The sequence below is a fragment of the Triturus cristatus genome, chromosome 2_2 (genome assembly GCF_964204655.1).
Source record: "Triturus cristatus chromosome 2_2, aTriCri1.1, whole genome shotgun sequence".
In the NCBI taxonomy this organism is placed as follows: domain Eukaryota; kingdom Metazoa; phylum Chordata; class Amphibia; order Caudata; family Salamandridae; genus Triturus; species Triturus cristatus.
The window spans coordinates 1188629401-1188653456 of record NC_140582.1 but is presented as its reverse complement, the minus strand read 5'-3'; the positions used below and the strand labels follow the sequence as shown (position 1 = coordinate 1188653456).

Genomic DNA, 24056 nt, shown 5'->3' with positions numbered 1-24056 from the left:
TTGGTGGAGATGGAGCCGGTAGAGGCATGTACATTGGTCTCTTTTTGTAGCTGAGAGTCATTTGACCTGTTCTTGGGTCTTTTAGAAGAGTTTTTTTGGATTCGATCCGGTGTAAAAAGCTCTTCTGATTGAGGTTGGTCTTTCGGCGATGATTTTTTCGGTCCCAAAGGCTTGCGTGGCGCTGAATCTGGAGTGGATTTATGTGCTTTTGGTTGGAAAGCAGGAGATTTTTAGTCTCTGAAGGAGCCTGCGGAACCGGTTGTTTTCTCGGTTCCAAGGTTTTTCGGCTCCGAAGGTTGAGCATCCGTACTCTTTGGAAGTGGCTTGTTAGTCAGTTCCGATTACTTTTTCGGAGTCGATGGGTCGGTACAAGTAGGTTTGGGTGCCGAGTGCGCTGATGTGGAGCCAGTGGTCTTCGACGTCGGAGTCATCGACTTTGGAGGTGCTGACGAGGCCTTCTTCAACCCGCTACTGTTCTGGTACATCGACGCCCTCCTGGAAGATGTCATCGGGAATGGATGTTCACGAGCGAGACATTTTTCTTCGAGCTCGACGATCCCTAATGGTTTGCTTGGAGCAGAAGGAGGGACAAGCTGGACAGTCTCTGGCCTCGTGCTCCGGTGAAAGGCAGAGGTTACACACCTCATGTAGATCTGTGTGTGGAAACTTCGATCCACATTGAGGACACTTCTTAAAAGGAGTCCTTTCCATGAGCCAGATGTAATGGCCTAGGTAGGACCGAAGGCCTTCGTCGACGACCGGAATCGAGGACTTCGCTTGAAGAGATGTGCGACGACTAGGGACTGCGATCGAAAACAATACCGGATAAACGGTGAAGGATCGCGTGTCGAAAGTTGGATCGGTAACGGCACCGAACTGGAGTGCGATAAACACATCCGAGCCCGATGGTGGAAAAAAACAATCTGACGATGGAGCCGATGTTCATGCGCACTATGGTCCAAAGGAGGAGTCACCTATCTCGTGACTTCCAAAGACTTTTCCAATACAAAAACAAGTGCAACCATCCGGGCCCAACACCAGATGGCGATTTATGCATAGTGTGTGATCTGCAGCTCATATGCCTCGAACATATAATTATGAGAAAGGCTATGGGATAAAAGACCTGCTCGGCACTGGTAATTCCACACCTGTAATTAATGATGCTCCAGTGTTCGGTAATTATGGGATGCTGAATTACTTATTATTTTGAGTTTTGCATGGTTAATACTCAATAAAATCAGTGTTTGTGCACCAATTCCACAGATTTTCCTCGATTTAATTTTATAAAGCGCATTAACATCACTAAATTTTTGGTGCCAATAAAGAAAAAAAAAGAAACAACAGAAGACCACAGGCATACAAAATAATAAACAAAATAAGAAAGCTTTCAATGCTGGTCTGAACGCTAGATAACCATCCAAAAGTCTGATCCTCAAATAAAGGCATCCAGAGTTCGGGTGGAAGGAGAGGCCACCAAAGCGCACTTTCTTCAGACAAGGCACATGCAACAAAGGAGATGTGACGATCTTAGGGAATGTGCAGGGGTGGGGGGGCAAAACAGAGGTCTTTAATACAGAATCTTCAAGACCATAAAATATTAACAACGTTCAGACCCTTAAATTCGACTGCTAATCAGTAAAGGGATCGCCAAGCCTCTGAGATGTGATAATATTTACACATCTCATAGGTAGTCTGCTTGGCTAGGTTCTGGATCCGCTACGGTTTGTTAAGCAGATAGCAGGCAATACCCAAATACAAACTGATAACATTAGTCCAGCCAAGATGATGTCAGGGCAGACACTACAGTGGAATAGTAGTCAGTCAGCAGAAAAGGGAGGATCTTCCTTAAGCACAAACAAATGACAGCATTTTTAGAGAGGAACCTTTTGACTCCTAGCACCATGGCTTTTTGAATAAACGCCGCTGCTGCCCAGCAGTAGCCCCGTCCTACCAGCATAAAGTTTTAGAAAGTTGTGATTCATGCACGGATGCACAGAGGTCAGTAAGTAAGGGGGAATGTGCGCTTCCGGACACCACATCGAATAGCAGCCTTGTAAGAGGTGCAAGGCATTGAAAAAAGCAGAGCCCGATTAGACAACAAGATTTAAACAAGACAAAAACGTAACCTGAATCCTGATCTCCACCATGTGGTTAATCAGTGACATGGTCCAATGTAGAAAATTAATTTCTCGAGGCATCAAGGATTTTGGGGTTTGGGGACTCGATTGGGACATTTTTCAATGGATATAAGTCTTCAAGAATCTAGCTTTTACAAGCAGCAAAGGGTCTCAAAATGGTATTGTGGCTGTCTCCCCAATGCCATTTTGGATTGACGGAGTAGATATTCTATGACCATATCTAGCTTTAAACAATCCCGGCGTCATATGGGTGGATAGTAAGTTTACGTGCAAGCACTAAACAGTCATGTGAATGACCCCCCCCCACCTTGTACTGCCTCTTTAGCAAGTTTGGACTGGTTGAAAGACTGACCGCTATTTAAGATCTGAGGTAAAGTGCTGAGGTGTCCAGTAGACCATCAATTTAAAAGCTGGGGCCCTCTGCTGTCACAAACTTGCTGAAATCCAAACACTCTGGGATGTTTTCCTGACACAGATTACACAGCTTTCTTCTGATGAAAACTGCATGGGGACGCGATCTCGCAGTGCTGTCTCCCTACGTAACTTGTAAGAGTCAGGCCGAAACTTCTGTTTGCACCCAAATCAGAATTAGATCTTAATTTGAAAAAGGGTATATATTCTATTGTATAATTTGTAAAGTGACCGATACCTCCGATAAGCCTGAAGCACTTCTTGGAGGCCAGAGGCTACTATTTTTGTGCATGGTTGGAAGAGTATGAGCTTATACAGATGCCACAAATTATGTGACTGGGGATTATATACACAAAACAAAAATATAATCTCCACAGGGCTTGATCATGCTTGAGAGAACAGCCGCTTTCCTTCTGATAAGCTGTATCAATGCCAACAAGCAGTGCCAGTTCCAGGTTTGTGGAATGCTGCAGTTCAGTCATGGAGAGGGCTGTCTGTGCACTGCTGCATGCACAGTAGCAAACCATTCATGGCTTCAGTAGACTGTATGTGTCAGGAAAACACAAACGTCTACAGCAGTTACCAGACAAGGCGTAAGTGACTGGTAGATGTCTCTCGTGGATCTGTAAATGAAAGTCACTTAGCTAACAACCCTGGTATTTCAAAATGCTGCAGGTAGACTAAAGCTAGGCGAGAGGACGACACAGCTCTCTACACAGCTTTGAATACAGACTTACATATTCACATTCCTGCTGAGTCCCGTCTGCCACTCCCTGTTTACAGCCATCCTTATGGTAAACCAATCTAGCACACAGCATTAGCGCTGTGCTACTCAGGAAAAGGCGACTCATGAAAAGGAAGACACTGGCAATGAGTGGTCATTGTTCTATTAGAAGGGATCTGAAGATAGTAACATGAGGGAAAGAATTTCCTGAGCCTTAGGGGAACCTGTGAGTGAGCCCGATTCATCAAGTGAAATATACAATGTGTATTTTTACTCATGTGAATAATTTCTTGTAAACTTCGGTGTAATTCTACACTTTTTGCTATTCACCATTTCAAGAGTAGATTTACATGTAGATGTGGTCTTTCAAGTCTCCGTCACCTCTAATCAGGGGGTTGAGCTTCCTGTGACAGGATTTAGGACAGTAAAATTACTATTACTAACGTTTCACATGCAGGCGGAGACCTCCATCATCGCCCCGGAAATCTACTTATGGGAAAGTATAGGGAAAATGATTAAAGTTGATTATTCTATAAAAAATAATTAAAATATGTAATATATAATATAAATGCACATTCATTTCAAATATTTATTATTGACCTAGAACTAATATAAAATGCGACAGCACATTAGCTCATTAAATTAAATGTGTATTAAATAATTAATTTAGAATTATTATTTTAACTTACAACCAATAATGTATACATTTGTATTTAATATGTAATACATTGTGTAGTTGAATTAATATAAATTGTGAGAATTTTATTAAAAGTTGATTTTTTTTTAAAGTTTCTCAGTAAACTTTGAAATGATAAAATCATTTTTTAATAAATATATATCACTTAACATTTACACACACTATATATATTTTTAAATGTCACATTTATTTAATATGTTCATTTCCTAAGAGGTGCTCCCTGCCTACATTGTTTTCTATGGGACTTTGTTGCCGCACCAGAGAGTGGCTTTGTGTGGTGCTTGACTTACTGGAACACATTTACTACTGTTTTGACAACTTTAGGACCGTAGTAGTGTAGTTGTAAATTGCAGTAGGCTTACTCTTTTATGGGTGGGTGTTTGTATCAGCATGTTCTCCTTCAATTTCCCTAATCACCTTTATTTAGTAGTATTTCAAATTTTTCAGCCACTCAGTGTCCCTCCTGCATTTACTACAGAAGCACTGACTTACGTGTGTGGAGATCTCTGCCACCCTGGAAGACATCGCCACATTGAAAAGACAGAAGCAGCAGAGGTGCGCGTCGCACCTGTTGGTCAGTACATATCATTTAATAGTACTTGAGCAGTAGAACTGCAACACTACTTACTACAAAATGTGAATAGCCTCCATGGTGTGTAATGAGGAATAGGGCTCACTTGGAGGGCAAAACAGCAGAAAAAAGCTGTCACCTGCACCAGGAAGGTTTTGTATGTAAACACTTGTTCCCTTCTTTAGCCGAAAATTTTTGGAATACAGCCCTCATAGAGAAGCTGTGGTACTTGCTGGTGTTTGATCATTAACGAGTTACAGGTCCCCATTAAATAAGACGCGGGTGGTGTGCAGCAGTCTACCCTTTATCAGCCATACAAATAGTTTCGCTCTGGACCTTCATACCAAGAAGGTTTGCTCTAATCGATTTCCAAAGCACTCCTGCCTTCCTCTCGCCGGTCGGGTCGGGTTTTCTACCACCTGACTCACAAAATGAGGGACTGGTAAAAATAACTTGTTTATAATCGAAGTAATTGTGCTAACCAGAGTACAAGTTTGTTGTTCTAAATTTCTTATTTTAGCCTAAAGTCTTGGAGAGCTTACCCTGGACGCATCCAAAACCCTTGTGATTTGCAACATCCAGACCATGAATTTTGGAGGCTTCTCAACAGAATGTTACATCTCAGGGGCGTGCAATGCAGGTCTGAGAGGTCCAGATAGATGATGGACCAAAAGGATTTTTACATAATATATCTTCATATGATTAATCCAAATGGAAATATTTTATGTAGTCAGCAGTGTTCCTGGTTTTATGGCAAAGAAGAACTGCTGGGGACAAGTACTGCTGCATCCCAGAGGTGTTCCTGCTAGAAGATATTACCTGGAGGATTCCCAGATGTATCTTTGCCACTGTGTGAAGGATTCATAAGGATGGGATTGGAGAGTGATAAAAAGAATCTCCCGCATGAAAGAATCTATGGCGAGAGACTTCATTTCTTCCATCCCCCTACAGGAAATGATTCCCACTGCGTCAAGTGGAGGTACTGTTAATGCATGTTCAATATAACTATTGAATGCAAAGTACTTAACCTATGTGCATGTTCTCTTAACACGCGTACTTCGGGCTCTTCATAAATAAAACAATGTAGACGCTCAGTGAATGAAGTATGGCTATTTCCCATAGGGATACATGGGAGAATTTCCACACCTTAAAGACACAACGCTGCTATGTCAAATTTTGCACCACTCGGGCACTGGGTGTGTCCCTCGGTTTATAAGCACTGGTAGCATCAGCTTTGGTTCTACATACATCATCTGAACCATTCGAGTATATTGTAACTGTAGTCCTTCTTTGGGAATATTCCAAAACTTGTAGGGTCCGAATAGGGAATAAAATCTAAAAAACACCACTCCATTGTCATTATAGAAGTAAACCTCTTGCAACAAAGAAACACTGAGCCAGAACTTTCCTCCACCTTACCTGGGGCACAGAATCTGAAACGCTTGAAAGGGAAAAACACATTAACAAAGGTCTAGAAAATTTACATTGTTGTGGCAACAAGTACACAGTCTATAAGAAACATGCTGTTAAAATCACCCCAAAATACTTTGAACAGATCCCTTGAATAAAAAATACAGCATGCGCCCTAATCCGCAATCCCAAATCCTATGGAATAGCAGACAGATGTGCATCAATTACAAAGCACACACCATGCAGGGAAAGGGAATGCAGAGGGGCAGAGGCAACACTCTTTCTTACATCCCTTCATCGATCAGTATCAGATCAGGATACCAGGCAGAGGCAGAGCTGCAAGCAAACAACAAACACAAATCTCTTACCCACGTCCAAATTCATTAGGATAGTGTTAGCACAAAGCATTTCTAGGTGAGAGGGGAACCCCTAACACCTAAGTGGCACATCTGACAATCAAAGCGTATCCTCAGTGGCTCTCAAGAGAAAATATGGGTAAACTTAGTAGAGCATAGATTTATCATAAAAGGGCTAGGATCATACCCACCTCGAGTAGATCATGTTTCTAGAAAGATGGCTGTGGAAACAGCATCATAAATAGCTTGCATAGCAAGTAAAAACACAGGTTTATGCACCCCAACCTACAGTGTAATCATTTCAGTTTGCGTAGTTGTTTTAAGTATGGTCTCTGTGACTAATGATTGTGCATTTACATGATGCGAAGGCACTGTGTGGGGAGAAAACTGAAGGAACACAGACTACTTCACCATTATCATGGTACAGGACTACAGTGGAGGAAGAGGAGTCAAAGTTACAAAAAGCATTGTTTAAAGAATGAGCCTGTGAAGCAAGGTCGTGAACTGTTCACGGTACATCTCAGTTAAACTATAGAAAGTGTTTCAAGGAAAGAAGGCTTGCTCCCTGGGTCTATACTGCATCTTTTGTGCACTGTGCTACCTCAGTTGAAACAAAGGGGGGGTCTGGTCTGGCCACGCAACAAGATGGCTGCTTGATTCCGGAGCTCTGCGCTGTGGGTAGCCTCGGACAGCAGCGAGAGCACTTTTCAGGAATCTAACATACACCTAAACCCTGGTTTCAGACACTGGAGCGGCTGAGGATTGTTTTGAGGCGACCATGTTGCTGGATAGCACCCACAAAAGATGTGTTTTCTGCGGAGAAGCTGAGTGAGGCCTGATGGGTGGACACCTGCGGCCTGCGACGCGTGCCAGCAGCTGAGAAGAGTATTCGAGGAACGTGTCCAGTGTATTCGAGCTTCCTGACAGTCCCACAGCTGTTTACTTTGTGGTGTGCCGCCTCCTGACACCGGTTTCTTCTTCAAAAGGATCAGACTGGCCTATTGCTGGAATGGGAAGGCATATCGGACTGGCCAGGGCTCCCTGTCTGACCGTTGACTTCAACGCGACAAGGTTAGTGTTACACCGTGTGAGGACCTGGTCTGTGAATCGACCTCAGCTTGACAGACCGGTCCCGCACCACCATATTGAAGCTGTGACAGACTGATGTCAACACTAATAAGCGGTTTGCCCTCCCCCATCTTGAAAGAATTGTGCACTGCCTTATACGGATGCTCACCCTCCCAATTTCCCATAAAGTACCGGAGCCAGTGAGCAGCGTCTATCATTCTTGGCGCCCCTATTTCCTCCTGATGACAGAACCTGTGCTGTGATTTTATACTCACACAGTGCTATAGGGGAAAAGTTGAATACGCCTGCCTCATCACACCTGGTTAAGACTTCTTTCAACGCAGTTATCACTGCTCCCAAAATGGTTTCCATGATTGTCAGACAGCGATGACTAGACTAATATAATAATAGTTTAACACTACTAATTAGCTCCATATTGGTTGGTTATTTGCGATTATTACCCCCATAGACGGATTGCCTCAGAACAGAAACCATCTATACTGAAGAAGATAGTCTCATTAGAGACACAGATGCATGGTTAAAAAAACTGAAATAGAGACACACCTGAACCTCACAATCTGTATTCCTGGGGCAAAATCTGAGATAATTGATCTATTGTGGAAGAAAATACTCCACTATACATTCTACATCTAAAGAGTAAATTCTGCCCCTTAAAAATAACTTCCAGCTTCTCTCCACCAAGTTGGTCTGTTACCAAGTACAGCCACATTATAAGACTGAACTGATACCCCTATATCATACTTTTTCCTTTGCCTGTTACACATATACCTATACTCACGTTTACTGACTAAAACTAATAGATCACAGTCATCAGCTCAGTGAGGCATTTATATACCAGAGGACTGACACGGAAGAACTGGGAATGCCGTCTGGTAAAGCATCTGGAAAACCCGCTAAACAACTTCTTTCTCAGAAGCTCTAAACCAAGGCCGCTCCAACACAGATATGAATAGTGTCACTTCATTGACTCAGAAACCATCTAATTCTATAATGACATCATCGGACTCCACCATGGAGCGGATTCTACAGGAAATTTCTGCTGTGGGTCGATGACTAGAGGGTATGGAGACCTCTATATCTACCCTCACGACAGAGACTAAATCCATATGCTCGGATATAGCTGGATTCCAAACCCAGATGGATGGCCTCACTGCATGGGTGGTTGTAGTAGAAAGCTGCCCTGACTCTATACCAGACCGAGATCAAGACCTTTTGTTCCTAAGAAGTAAAGTAGTAGATTTGAAAGATAGAAGCCGCCGAGACAATGTGCGTCTTTTTGGTTTTCCAGAGAAGAATGAAGGACCAGACGCCAAATTCTTTTTCAGAGAAACCCTTCCAAAGCTCACAGGTCTTACCTTTGATCCACCATTGAAAATGCAGAGGGCTCATCATATTAGTCCACCCAATACATTGAAAAATATGAGACCACGTCCACTTATAGTATGCTTCCTACGACATGAACAGGCTCGCCTACTGATCGTAGCTGCTTGTACTCATGGCGCATATACATTCGAAGGTCATGAGATCAGATTGCCTGCTGACTTTTCTAAAGAAACTAATGATCGTCGCAAGGCCTTTTCTCTCTCTTTGACCCTGCCTACGGCAGCTTGATATCAAATACGGCCTCTTTGAGCCCGCGGGTTTGAAGATTACCAAAGACGGGATCTCAAAGGAGTTCTTTATTCCTTCGTACTTTCCTAGAAAATCTTTCTCCTCAGAGCATGGAATATATTATGTCTTCACAAGAACTTGGAACTCCACTCTCATCAACAAATCCTACGACATCTGCGAGTGGATTTCGACATAATCAAGGCCGATCCCAGTGGCGGGGCCGAGATTTAGACCGCTGTGTTCATCCTTTAGGAGACCGAGCTCAGGCCTTTCAGGCAGTCGCTGCCCTCACACAGGAAAGAGACAGGGACAAATCAGGCTCTCCTCTAAAACCTCCTTCATCAGAGGAAAATGCGACCTGAACTGTGTTAAAATCCGTTGTCTTGATGTCCATCGGAAAAGAAGATGTTGATGGAGAAATAGATCGAATATATGTTCTTCAGTTCCTCAGACTATATCACTCTCCGCACAAAAAAGAGACAATGCCTATTTATGTTCAAATGTCTCCTCCTTCCTTCATTTGAGGAGGATGTGCCGTGAATTCTTGATTAATAGTTGACCATTCTAAATCGATGATTTAATGAAAAATTGCTACCTTCGGATCTGGCGATTAGATGAGTATCTGAATTCTTCCTCATTCTCTTATATATAAATTATTTTTTAATTCTCTTCGTTCATATTATCCCTTTTGACAATATTCTCCTATATATATATTTATATTAACACTTCTCTGTCCTTAAAATTTCTTCCAAAGCTTGTTTTCTTCTTCTTTTCGTTATGTATTGTCAAACCTTGCATTTCAAAGAACTTAAATAATTGACAATACACATGAATTTCAGCTTATTTATGTTGAATTTGTTATAAATTTATTATATATTATAAGTATTACTATGCTCCATCTTTCCTAATTCCTTCTCACATATTTCCTTCTTTTCCTCCTTTATTTAATTATTATTTATGATAGTAATTCATTTTGATAACATTTTACTACGATGATATCTAACTACCCTGTGCTGGTATTTCGCTATGATAAATTTTAATATGATAATATTTACCTAGGAAAATATCTAATATCGTTACTTCAACATTATAATATGTTTACACTTTTTTTATCTTCATAGTTCCTTCCAAAGCCTATTTACTTATGTTTTTCGTTATATATTATTAAACTTTATCTGATAGACAATCAGGATAACAAACTATATACATGAGTGATAGTTTACTTGTTATGAATTTGTGATGAATTTGATATGAATTTTAAGTATTATCACGCTCATCTTCTATCAATCCCTTTTCACACTCTTCCTCACCCTCTTTCTTTATTTAATCGATATTTATGATATCATTTAACTATGACAATATTTATTATTTAAAAGTCATAGATTTATTTATGATATTATTTAACTATATGGTGACATTATTTAGACAAAATAATATTTAACTATGATAATATTTACTTATGTTAATATTTAAGATTGAACCTCTACTACTATCATATGAAAAGTTTGTTGGATTCTATGAACATGTCTTCTATCATTGACTTTGTCGCCGGATGGGGCTCCTCTGGTGCGAATAGCCCGAAAGCCTAGACCCGCAGTAAGCGATCCCATCCCAGTGATGCTGTGTTATCCCTACACAGTACATATACCACTCTTTCCCTTATATTTTTATTCTCTTTTTCTTATTATTGCTTATTTTTCTGTATAACATTTAACTCACTCTTTCACAACCCTTTAGCTTCCTTGAGTTTTCTAGAACATTTCTTATAGTTTAATTTTCTCCTTGCCCAGAATCTATTATCTCCTCTCCTTCATTCCTTCCCCATACATAGTCTCTTTTCTTATTCTCTATTTTTCTTCTTTCTCATGACACCTCCCCAGTACTTGTCCAGCCTTTCTACACTTTATTTCCTTCTTAACTTTCACCACCCTCATAACTTTACACCTTTTATCACTTACATCAACTTTTCTTCTAAATTAACCTCTTTACACTTCCATCGCACATATGGCAGTGAACACATCCTCTTTCTCTCATCCATTACGCATAATCTCATGGAATGTTAATGGCCTCACGCACTTCATAAAACGCAAAAAAGTACTCTTATCTAAAAAAGAAAAGAACTGATATCGCATTTTTACAAGAGACTCATCTAGATGCTCTGGACTCAGTTAAGTTACAGCGAGATTGGGTGGGAAAAGTTATTCATTGCGAATTGACAACACAACCCCCTTCTGAGAGGAACCAGCCACAGAAATGTGGTGTGGCCATCCTTTTACACAAATCTTTACCTATCACAATTGTCAAAACCTGGATTGATCTAGAGGGCAGATATGTATTTGCTGAGTTAAAAATTGGAGAAAAGATCTTTTGTTTTGGCTCCGTATATGCCCCAACAGGTGCTAAACGCTCCTATTTTCTCAACCTGAACCGTTTACTCGTGGAGATTGGAGCATCTAGTTACATCATTGGGGGCGACTGGAACACGACTCGTGACACGATTCGAGATAGCACAGGACCCTTAGACAGATGTAATGCTGGTGACAGAGCTTTCTTGAATGATAAAACAGCTGATCATGGTCTAACAGATCACTGGCGCATCTGTCATCCCTCAGATCAGGAATACACCTTTCTTTTCTCTGCTCATGGCACACAATCTAGGATAGACAATTTTCTTAATTCCCATTCAGTAGTTTCAATCACTACTGAATCTCATATTTTAGAAGCTGCTGTCTCTGATCATTCTTCAGTTCTTCTTGCTCTGGAAGTAGGTTTAACCTCTCCAGGTCAAAAGCCATGGAGTACGAACATCCAAAGATACCGTTCACCTCAGGGTAAAACACAATTACGTTCTTATCTCTCTGAATATCTAACTAATAACAAATCATCAGTTACTTCTTGTAAAACCGTTTGGGCGGATGCTAAAGCAACCATTCGCGGACAACTAATGAGAGATGCAGCTACGGCCAATAAGCCAGCATCCCTGCATCGTATTGACCTTCAGGCTCAAATTATATCCCTTACTCGTTTATATACTTTTTCTCCTACTGTAACCAATCGCAAAAGCCTAGAGTTAGCTAAAATGGCACTTAATAATCTATATACTTCCAAAGCAAAATATGCTCTTCAAAGTCTAAAAGGTAGACATTATGAACAAGGGGAAAAAGCAGACCAATTACTCGCAGCTCAATTGAAACAACGTGAAGCTTACATGGCTAAATCTGCAATACGAACAGAATCTGGTGAAATTCTCACTAAACCGCAAAAAATAGTAAATACCTTTGCATCCTTTTGTAAAGTACTTTACACTTCTGAAAATCCAGCAACTGAAGATCAAATAGTCACATATATTGCGAATATTGACCTTCCATGTCTTACAGATGAGGGCAGACATTTACTTAGTGGTGATATCACTATGGAAGAAGTAGCTACAGCCATCTCCAAATTGCCTTACAACAAATCTCCAGGTGAAGACGGATTCCCTGCGGAATATTAAAAATGGTCTGTGGTAGAAACAATTGACACTCTTCATTCTGTTTATCATGAGGCTGTTCAAACATCCTCTCTTGGTCATATTTCTAATAAGGCATTAATTGCGGTTATCCCTAAACCGGGCAGGGATCTGCATCCTTGTAGTAGCCAACCCCCCATCTCCTTAATAAACAGCGATGTTAAAATCTTGGCAAGTATTGTATCGTCACGACTCCGCAAAGTTATCTCCTCCCTAATACACCATTCTCAGGTTGGCTTTGTCTCAGGACGTTCCTCTAGAAATCATCTCCGAATATTAGTACATACTTTATGGTCTGCAAAGGAAATGACGGAAGATTTGATCGCTCTTTCCTTGGAGGCAGAGAAAGCGTTTAAACCGTATTGACTGGGTCTACCTTTTTGCCACTATGAAACGATTTGGTCTAGGACATCAGTTTATTTCCAAGGTCCGCTTACTACTTGACAATCCCATAGCCCAAGTCAACAGTGGAGCTTTTCTTTCTGACCCCTTTCCAATCCGAAGAGGTACCCGCCAAGGATGGCCCTAATTCCCCTTTTTATTCTTATTAGCGATGGAACCCCTTGCCTCACTCATTCGCCATTCAACGCAAATTTGGGGTATACCTATAGCTGAAGGAATATCAAAACTATATTTATACTCTGATGATATCCTCATTACTCTTAAAGATCTCTCCCCTTCTTTACCAACTTTACTTGAGATCATTAATTAATTCTCAGCCCTTTCTGGTTATAAGGTGAATTGGGACAAAAGTGAAGCCCTTCCACTCTTTTCTGGTACCACCGAGGCTTCAATTGATGGATATCCCTTTTGCTGGAAATCGTCCCAATTAAAATATCTAAGATTTCTGATTAATTGTGGACTAGAGGGGATGATTTCAGATAACCTCTCACCTCATATAGCGCAAATGGAAACTGATTTTGCCAAATGGTCGCGTTTGGGCTTCTCCATGTGAGGAAGAATACAGGCGGTAAGAATGGTTACTTTACCTCTGTTTACCTATGTCCCAGCAATGCTTCCAATTGTAGTACCTTTGACCACACTTCGTCACATAGGTTCCCGTATACGGGCCTTTGTCTGGGGAACTATGCGTTCTCGTCCAACTGCTGCAAAGTTAATGGCTCGTCGTTCACATGGTGGTTTAGGTATACCATTGTTGGAACATTTCTCTTTAGCCTTACATCTCTCACAATTGGGTCACCACTGAACACTAAATACTAGACTGTGACAATGGTCTTAATTTCTTATACCGTACTCGTAAACTTCGAACTTCCCCTTCACATCATGTGCTTCATGCTACATATCAAGCATGGCAAAGAGCACATCGTCTTTTAGGGGTTGCCCATTGTTTGCACTCTAAAGCCCCAATATGGGGGAATTCAAGCATTTGAATCAATGGCTGAGCGCTCTATTGGACTGATTGGAGTTCCAGAGGAATCCAGACATTAGACCAGATTATAATAAATGGTGAATTGAAATCCTTTGATCTTCTTCATGAAGAATTTGACCTTCCTTGGCATCAAGCTTCACAGCATTTACAACTACAGCATTGCCTGAGAAGATGTTTTGGTCCTTTACCCTGGACGTTAGAATCTTCCCCGATATTAGATTATCTTCATACTTGGGTGTAACATAAGGGAGTAATGTCAGGATTATATTGCATAGTATATAGACTATACTCACAACCACTTCTTAAAGCTCTTCGCGAGAAATGGCAGGATAGCCTACATATTACTATGGACGAAGATGCCTGTCTGGCAATACTGGAAGCCCTGGACAAGGCTACTCGTGAAGCGCACCTGAAATTCTGTCTTTTTAAAAATGTACATGACAAGTACTGGACACCATTGAAATTGCAACGAGCAGGATTATTACCACACTTCAAGTGTTGGAGATGTTCTGGAGTTAATTGTGTCCGTATACTTTGCGAATGTCCCTCTATACAACATTTCTGGACACAAGTAGGAGATACACTAAATGAAACTATTCTTCTTCAACTCCCCCTTACCTCTTCTATTATTTTACTGCATGATCTTGGGAGTTCACCTGGCATCACACATCCTCAGCGTCGACTGTGGCAATCTCCTAACCCTCCCTCCAAGGGGATTGGATGGTCGCAATTATTCAGACGGCATCACATGAGCATATAATATATAAACTACAGGATCAAGAAAAAATATTTTAACAAGTGTGGACTTCTTTTCTACAAGACTCTTGAATGTTCACCTCTTATCGCCTTACCTTCTCTCTTTCCCTTTCATTTCTTAGTTCACGTTTATCTCTCCTTTTACTTTTACCTACCCCATATCTTTCTTTTCCCTTTCTGTCTTTTCCCTTCTTTATTCCCTCCATCCTTGCCTTCTCTTTGCGGGTAAGGAGATATTATTAATTTCTTCTTTTTCTTTTTTTCTTCTCTCCCCATTTCACCTATTTGCTCAACTATTTCCCTAATTATCTTCTTATTTATCTATTTATTTATTTACTATCCTTCATGACCTTCCATCATCCCAATATACATCATATTCCATATTTTATACATATAATAATTTAGTGACTATAAATATATTCGCTCATTTCATAATTTTTTCTGCCTAACTTTCTCCTTGGTTATAATCTATCAGAGTTAGTATTTTTTTTTTAGCATACTATGTTCATTATCCTTCTTTTCCACTGCTAGCTTCTTTTCTTTTATTTCATCCCTCTTCTTCCCCCCTGCCCTCTTCTCTTATGTGTAACTTTTTCTTCTTTATATTGCATCGTATATGTAATATCACTAGACTATTTTGGGTCTATTATGATGTATTGTACTTTTATGAATTTTTTCTACCTTTAATTTCTTAATAAAGAATTCCGACACAAAAGATCAGTTGTAACAAACGGTACTGGAGCTAGAATTTCCAACACAGAAATAGCCAATAAGCTGAGTTAAAAACTTCTTCTTTTGCTATTTATTGTCAGACATCAGGACCATGAGGGTCACACCTATCTGACATTACGTCAAAGGTTTGCATGAAGTTCAAAATTTGAAAAATAAAGTTTGAAAGCGAGAATGTGTAAAAAAATAGAAAAACGAGAAAAAATAGAATTTAAAAGTAGTTCAACAATTTAATGTGTTTCTCTGATTAGTTTCAGTTTATGAAAAGGTTATGGGTATTTTAAGGGTATGATCAGGGTGAGCTTTGGGGTGAGGGTTTAGGGTAGGGATAGATTGAAGGAAGGGGCACGATTACAGGGAGATAAAAGCCCTATAAGCATTAGGGCTAATATTGGGACTATGGCTTTCACTGTAGTTATGGTTAGGTAGTAGGTCAGGGTGCATGTATGGGTTAGTATTAGTTTTAATGATAGAGAGACTATAAGAGTTGTGAAGAACACATCATCTGAGATGTGCAAAAATTAAAACATTAGGTTTTCAAAGTAAATGACAATTACTTAAACTATTCTGACTTTCACGATATATATTTTTTCATCTTGGTTTTCAACTTTCATTCTAGGTGCTATGCGACCAGCTTACCGTAGAAGTTTTATCTTAAAAAGACAACACAGCAAAGAAACACACTATGGGCCCTTTTTGGTCTGAGATTTTGTGAGCACATTTTTAATGCTTGCATGCAGTGCTGGGAGTATTAAAAACAATCACTTCCTGAACTGGAATTAGGGCAATCCTAGACGTGTTGTCCAGTGTAACTGTCATTGGCAAACACAAGGCTGTGTCAGCTGAATCAGGCAGACTAAAGACTAGATTGGGGGAAGGAATTATTCATATTCCAAGCAACCGCGCAATTGAAACGGAATAATTGCTAATTCTTTCTTTAAACCTTAGCCTGCAGTCTCACTTTTCTTTTTAATAAATTTGTCTGCAAAACAAAGTCATCCCTGCTATTACGGCTGAAGTTTATAAAAGTGACCCTCTGTTCTACAATAATTTGAGACAATAATAAAAAATGTTTCTTTCCTCGAGTCTGAAGGACGGGAATAACAAGAGGAAATAGAGATGCCAACAGAGGCAGAAGAGGGAGAATTCCTATTTCCTTTCGCTTGCTACATTTCGATGTACCAACCTCTCTTTCCTGTGGAAAATGAGGAGCCCCCTCCCCCCCCATGTATATCCAATTAAACATACTAATGTTTTGGAGAGAGCGCTCTGTTCATGGTCTAACAATTTCTTTTTAGTATTGCTACAAATGGGTTAACTCCCTGGACGAATGAAGAACAGCCACTCACATTTGGACCAGAACTTAAAATCAGAGCAGATGTTTAGACTAGACGCTCTGAGGCCAGGCTCCTCATCTGCCAACCTTTCACCTACCATCCAGGGCTCCAGACGGAAGCTCATAGGGATCAATTCACCAACATGCCAGGGGTAGAGGAAGTACCATCACACACCCATTTACCTCGATGACATCACAGGAGGTGGCATCTTAAGACATATGCCCCTGAATCCCAGGAAGTGATGCCACATGACCATGATTCTAAATACATCACTATAATTGATGACAATGAAACTTGGTCTTAACTCAGATTAAAACTCACAGGGAGATAAAAAAAAAAGACATTTAAAAAACAAGCACAGCCACGTTCAATATGAAGTATATTATGTACTTGATTTACACCTCGTGTATTGTATGCACAGAACAACTGATGCAGTGCATGGTGCAAGTCAAGCAGGTACACAATATCGAGTAAGAGGCGTGCACTGAGCAGTGAGCCATGCATGGTGCTCACTGAGCACACTCCGTGCAATGAGCAGGGCACAGTGTGTATATAATCAGTGAATCATGCATGTTGCACACTGATCAGTGGAAAGTGCACAGATTCCATTGAACAGTGACTAGAGCACACTGAGTAACATGCGGTATGGAATGAACACTATGTAAAGAGTAATGAAGTCAACAGTGCACGATGCACACTGAGCCGTGCGAAATGTATGGTGGTGAGCAGTGTGTACTGAGCAATGAAACTTGCACAAAGAGTAGTGCGTTTGGGCTCTTTTTTTCATCTCTTCTTTTCTTCATGTTCCAGCTGTCTCTTGCACACAACTTTGTACTGTCCAACTTGTCTAAGAGTTGTCCTCCTGCCGAATTATCCTTGTCTGCCAAATCTGTTCTTGTCTACCCTCTCAATCTTGTAAATGCAGCTCTTTTTTGTCCTCCTTCGAATGCTTCATATTCAACCGCACGTCTTACTTCACACTTACTCTCCTATGTTCTCCTAAGTCTGTCCATATGTAGTTCTCCCATCTTCTGGAACACAGGCATTCTGCCCCTGTGCCTTTCTCTTTATTTCTGCTCAAGGTATGGCTGAAAACACAGACATCTGCCGAAAGGGAGCCATCAGGACCAAACTGGGATATAGAGAAGGCACGTATGTACCAAGATGACACTTCAACCTTCAATAAGGAGTGTTAGCCAAAGATGCCAGGAGCCACTCTGGTCTTGTGCAGTCTAGAGAGGCATGAGACTGTGACATCCGTCTCAGACTTAAGTAAAGGCCTATTTTGATCCTGTTCCTCCCTTTGCATCATATCATATAATCATGTCAGTTTTTTCTCTGTGATTGGATGCACTAACGGCCCAATACCACTGGAAAGAACTCCAATTGTGCCAATCTCAATGCCATATGTTTTTTTAAAGGAAACAGTAGGACTTGTTCATGGCTAAAAACAAAATGTGCACCAGACCTCACTGCTTTGCAATACTTGAGAATTTATAGATGCATTTAACTGAGAACAAATGCATTTCAACTACACAGGATTTACAGAGCAAGGCATAAACTGCAAAGGAAATGAGCCAGGCAGAAGGGTGTGTGTAATGGTGATGCGGCACAGTAAAATCTAATATACATGGGTCTTTACAAGGGGTGGGGAAAGGGATGATGCAGATTCAACCACTGATAAGATGGGAGTGGGCTGCTATCCAAATTAGTCCAGTTGTTGCAGCTACAGAAGGTATGTTTTGAGTATGGCCTTGAATGGGGGAAGTGAGAGAGCTGGAGCATTTGATGAAGATCTCTAGCCTCCCCATATACTCCTTGTAGGCTTCTCAGATCATCCTCTACACACCGGCTGCATGTCCCCAAGATTCTTAGATCCCGATGGGGAGTTCGCTCAATGGCCTACATGGCCCCCAAACTCTTGAACACCTTACTGATAGAGTTACGTCAATTGGACCGTGAACTCTCCTTCCGCAAGACCTTGAAAACCTGGCTGTTTAGGAACCGGTTTCCTCATCCCCGTTGTGGTTCTATCTAATGAGGTATTGGTTCAAGTGCTGGGAGGCTGCCGGGTAGCAATGCGATTTACAAGAACAACAAACCAGAATAGAATAGGATAAAGTGCAGGATGGCCTATTCGTGACAAGGAAATGTTGATTGGTTCATAGGTCAGTGATCATGGTAAAGTGAAGGGGAGCAGGAGTCAGGCGTTCTATGATAATCTGCTCTTTGTGCACATAGATCAGGTACTCGGTAACAGAGAGAGATATGGGAGTGGTAATATGTCGTAAGAAGTAAGTTCTGCTTACCAAGACGAAGAGACTAAGGAAATTCTTCCAAATCATATTAGAGGGACACGCAGACTACCTTGTTTTATATAAACTCACAAATAATGGAGTCTTGAAGGCAAATGCAAAATCCCAACTAGGCTGTGAATCACAACTTCAATGAATGGGACCAATCAGCTCAGGTGCAATCATTTGCTATGAATGTGCCTGAGGTGTTGCAAACTTCATTAGTCAGAGCACGTGCACAGCATAGGGTACAAGTTACCAGACGCAAGAACATAGCAACCAAGATAGTATGGACAGCTGTCCTGCTCGAGCTTGGACCTGTTGCCATGCTCAGCCTCAGAGAATGAAGGCGTAAGTACAAACTTGTTCTTACATGGCTTGTTGGGCTTTGACAACAGAGCTTTCCTGTATAAACAGCTACATATGGGCAGTGAGAATAACTTGAAATGCATCCTGAGAGGTGAATGAGCATATTTGTAGCAATACCTGAGGACCAATCACTACCACATCTGAGAACAAATTGCAGGTAATAAAGTAATAATGAATGTCGTTCTCTGGTTCGGACATACAACTTTTAAGAAGGTGTACAGATGTAGGTAATGTAAGCTGCAGTGTGTAACTGATTGGTGGCTGGTCAGCTCCCCATAGAAATGAATACAGGCACTCCTAGTCTACGACTGGCTAGACAGGAGTCAAAGTAATTCCCTTAGCACTCTGAAAACATCTACATGGATGTGTGGTTTATTTTAATCCCATATAACAACCCTGTTATAAGTCTTTTGTGTATTTGTTTTTTTATAATTCCAAGAAATGTATTTACTACACAAATGTTGCATACTCGGACACGACAAGTGGGCAGGATCTGTGGTGGGGAGGGTGTAAGTCATCATCATCAAGTGAATGCTAGCGAGAAATATTAGAAACCGAAGCGATGAGATAAAAAATGTGCTGTTACAGAACGAACAGCACACTGAGCGCGAAAGGAGAGTCAGAGCCTCAGTTCACAATTTTACTTTAGTGCCACCGGAATCTGACCTAGCTAGCTCAATGAAGTATAACTTTCACTGCAGAGGGACAGTATCTTTGTACAGTTTGTGCTTTGCCGCTGTTCGTTTTGATTCCCCCACCTTACCTTGGCAGAGCCGGCTTTTTTGGCACTCTCTAGCAGTTCTGTCTTGATTTCTTCTATTCTCCTCCTGTCCTCTTCATTGAGATCTGCTTCAGAGTCCAACGTCTGACCAGCCAACTTCAGCTTCACAACAGCTGTAATACAAAGATATCTGTATACACAATGGGCATCACAGAGGTTCATTAAAATCTATGAGCTTTACAGCATCAATCAGAAACAGAAGTCATTGATGTCCTAACTCAAAGCTGCACTATGTTACAGCACCAATTGTATCCTGGCTGGTCCATGCCTTTAGTTGTGTCTAACATAATAGTTTACACCATTGGTTTAAGAATGCATGTTTAAAAGATATTTGACCTACAGGAAAACATAGAACATTCTTCATGCGCCACCCTTTGACATGAACTTCCCTGCGACAAGGTAAGCATATGGTACATGAACAGCAGATTCCCTTCCTGAGTTCTAATGCTATTGGGAGGCCACCAATTACAATAGTAACAAAGAAACCGAGATTAACACTAATGACTCATCTATATACACATTCACTGATGTATTTTAAGTGTGTAAGGGGGAACCCACTTTCATGGTCAAATGTGGCACCAAGACACTCTCAGCTGAACGGCTCATGGGTAGTGTTGCATCCAGTGTCTTCCTCTGACTGGATTAATTTACACTGACTTTGTCCAGTCAACTTTCCTTTAAAATGTCAAAGCCTTTTGTTGACACATTCAAGTGCCTATGGAGCCGCATGCTTTTAAAATACTATCTTAATATTGTAGCTATAATATCAAGGACAAAAATATTGGCATGTACAGATTAAGAGAATTTCTACACCTAACTCTGCATATATGTACCTTGACATCTATCTATCTATCTATCTATCTATCTATCTACACACGTGCAAAATCCTTCTGTCTCACAACAAAAAGGTAAAGCCGCACTCAGGATTGAATATAAGAGAAAACAATTTATTGACTGACACGTTTCAACCTCACGGTCTTTGTCAAAGTTTCATTCTGATAAATTTTCCATATGGGATGCTCTTTTTAAGGGATTGAGGATGAAAACTAGAACCATGTAGAATACTATTGGTGGCGGTGATAAGGGTGAAAAGAAATTGTTCGGAACCAAATGAAATGGAAATTAAATTCAAGGAAACCAAGAAAAGATTCCTTCAAAGAGGGTACAAACACAGAGACATCTATCAGGGTGAACAAAACGCCTAAAAACCCGGGCAGAGAGCCTGATAGAAAACAGAAAATGTAATAACAAACCTACAGTCGATGAGTCGGGAAACATACCTTGACTAATTTTGACCTACAGCAGAGAGAGTTTCAAAATCAAACAAATTGTAACCAAGTATTGGAGTGTCCTATTGGAGTGTCCTTAAAAAAGACCCGGACATTGGACATCTAGTGGGGGACAACACATTGATCTCATATAGGAAAGCACCACAGCTATCCGATACACTTGTAAACAGCCACTTTGTGACAAGACTATGGTTACAATCAAGACAAAAGGAGTTTGTGAAGTGCATGGTTTGTAAGGCCTGTAAGATAGGACAGAAGTTGAAATCAATCACAGATCCTAAGGAGTGCAAATTCGAGATTAAAGAGACCATAACGTGTAACACCACCTACGTTGTATATCTGATTGAGTGCCATTGTGGAAAAAGATACATTGGCAGCACAATTTGCCCACTCAAAAAGAGAATACTGGAACACATACGAGCCACTGTCAACAAAGACATGCCATATGCTGTGGCAAAACACATGGGCACTCATAGAGGTAAAACTTGGCTCGATATGAAATACTCTGGATTGGCGATTATCCAGCCACATGATAGGGGTGGAAATAGAACACTCAAGTTGAGACGCCCTGAATCGAAATTAATTATCAGGCTAAAAACAAAGACTCCCATGGGTCTTAATGGAGATGATGAAATGTATGTTCACCTATGAAAAACAAAATGAACATTATCTGTGGACACTGACAATTGGTTTATACTCAATGAGATAAAAACAATTCATGAAATTCAAACTGCAAATTATAATCTCCATGAAAATGTTGTCTTTGAAAATGTAATTCGATTTTTTAGTATTAGGCACCTTTAGTCCCAACATTGTTACAACAATTTATTTATCGATTGATTTCGAGGCAAGGTAGAGCAATTGACTATAAGATGTACTTAGCAGTCTTTTAGTGGGACACTCAGTCCATCAAATGTTGAACATAACAGTCGTACTGCCATGTCTACATGGCAATAATGTGAAACATACTGGATAACTGGGATATTAAACAATAGCATTGTGAACTTGGGCACTGGGCCTTGATCATAAACCCAGAAGGAATGATGATTATTATTCATCAGAGGCACCAATACGAAATTGTGGTCAGATGAATAATTACCAATACCAGTATCATTAAGCATCTAACAATCAAACCTCCTCTGTTTTAATAAATAAAAAAACGGAAGTAGGCTGTATCAAATGACATTTACATAAGACTGAGTGGTAAAAACAATTCATGAAATTGTATAATGCTGCCTTGAAAAAATAATGTTAACAACAACTGGGATGGTCCAAAGAATGTGAGCAATAAAGTTACATTGTGATTTAGAACTACCAGTACCACAATGCCTCATAATGGGTAATAGTGGATACTGAGTATATAAAGTGAAACAAACAAGGGACTCTGTAAACTACCGTGAGCAAGAACATGAAGTTCGAAACGCGTAGGAGAGCTCTCTGTCCTAATAAAGTGCTGAAATTCAATGAGGTGTGTGCCGTGTGCTTATCTTTTGCTGAAATATTGACAGCGAGAAATAGTCCTTTTCTCGCCACGGGCACCAGCTATATTGTGTTCCCCCCATCACGGACTAAATTGTTGAATGATATATATATGTATATATATATAAATATATATAAATATATACTATACACATATATATATATATATATATATATATACACACATACATATATATCCATATCCGTGTTTTTTATCTGATTCCTAAAGTGCACAAAGACTCAGTCAAACCTCCGAGGAGACCTATTATCTCCGCAAGAAACAGCATGATGGAAAAAACTTCACGGTATATTGATTTTTTACTCCAGGAACATGTCAAGAACTTACCCTCTTATTTACAGGATACGGGGGATTTTTTGAGGAAAATAGAAACTGTAACCTGGCAGGATGATTATCTACTGATAACGCTTGATGTCACCGCCCTATATACCAGCATCCATCATTTGGATGGAATCAGGGCAGTAGAACATTATTTGCGAACTAAACCGGTTCACATGTTGAAACACAACAAAATGCTGACTGATATGATTCAGACATGTTTGAATAATAACTATTTTCTTTTCCAAAGCCAGGTGTTCCACCAAATGAGAGGCGTGGCTATGGGGGCTTGCTTCTCCCCCCCTAGTTATGCCTGTTTACATATGGGACTGTGGGAGGAGCAGGTCCTCAGGGTCCGCTTCGGTCACACTATGGACAATCATATAGTAGCCTGGCATCGTTATATAGATGATCTTTTTGTTATTTGGAAGGGGTCTGAATCAGCAGCTAATGTGTTTATTGAAGAAATATATGTGAATAACCTCAATCTTGAATTCACAGCACATGTGAGCAAAATATCTGTGAACTTCTTAGATGTAGAAGTATTTATCAGAGACAATCACTTGGAGACCAGACTACATCGTAAGGTCACGGCAGGCAATACAGTTCTGCATGCCACCAGTCACCACCCTGGCCATCTGATACGCAGTATCCCCTATGGGGAAATGCTGCGCATCAGATGGATCTGCAGTATGGACACTGACTATGTGGAGGCCCAGTTGGAGAGTAGGCAACGCTTTTTAGCTAGAGGATACACTGCCAAAATGCTAGACATAGCGA

General features: G+C 40.6%; 1 protein-coding gene across 3 annotated transcripts in view; it reads right to left on the bottom strand.

Moving 5' to 3' along the window:
• ALMS1 (ALMS1 centrosome and basal body associated protein) overlaps positions 1-24056 on the bottom strand; it is a 205365-nt gene that overhangs the window by 89114 nt on the left and 92195 nt on the right. For all 3 annotated transcript variants that reach the window (XM_085642774.1, XM_085642775.1, XM_085642776.1), the window contains one exon: positions 20154-20284. In XM_085642774.1, coding sequence (XP_085498900.1) covers positions 20154-20284 — 131 coding nt within the window. The remainder of the gene's footprint in view (positions 1-20153; positions 20285-24056) is intronic.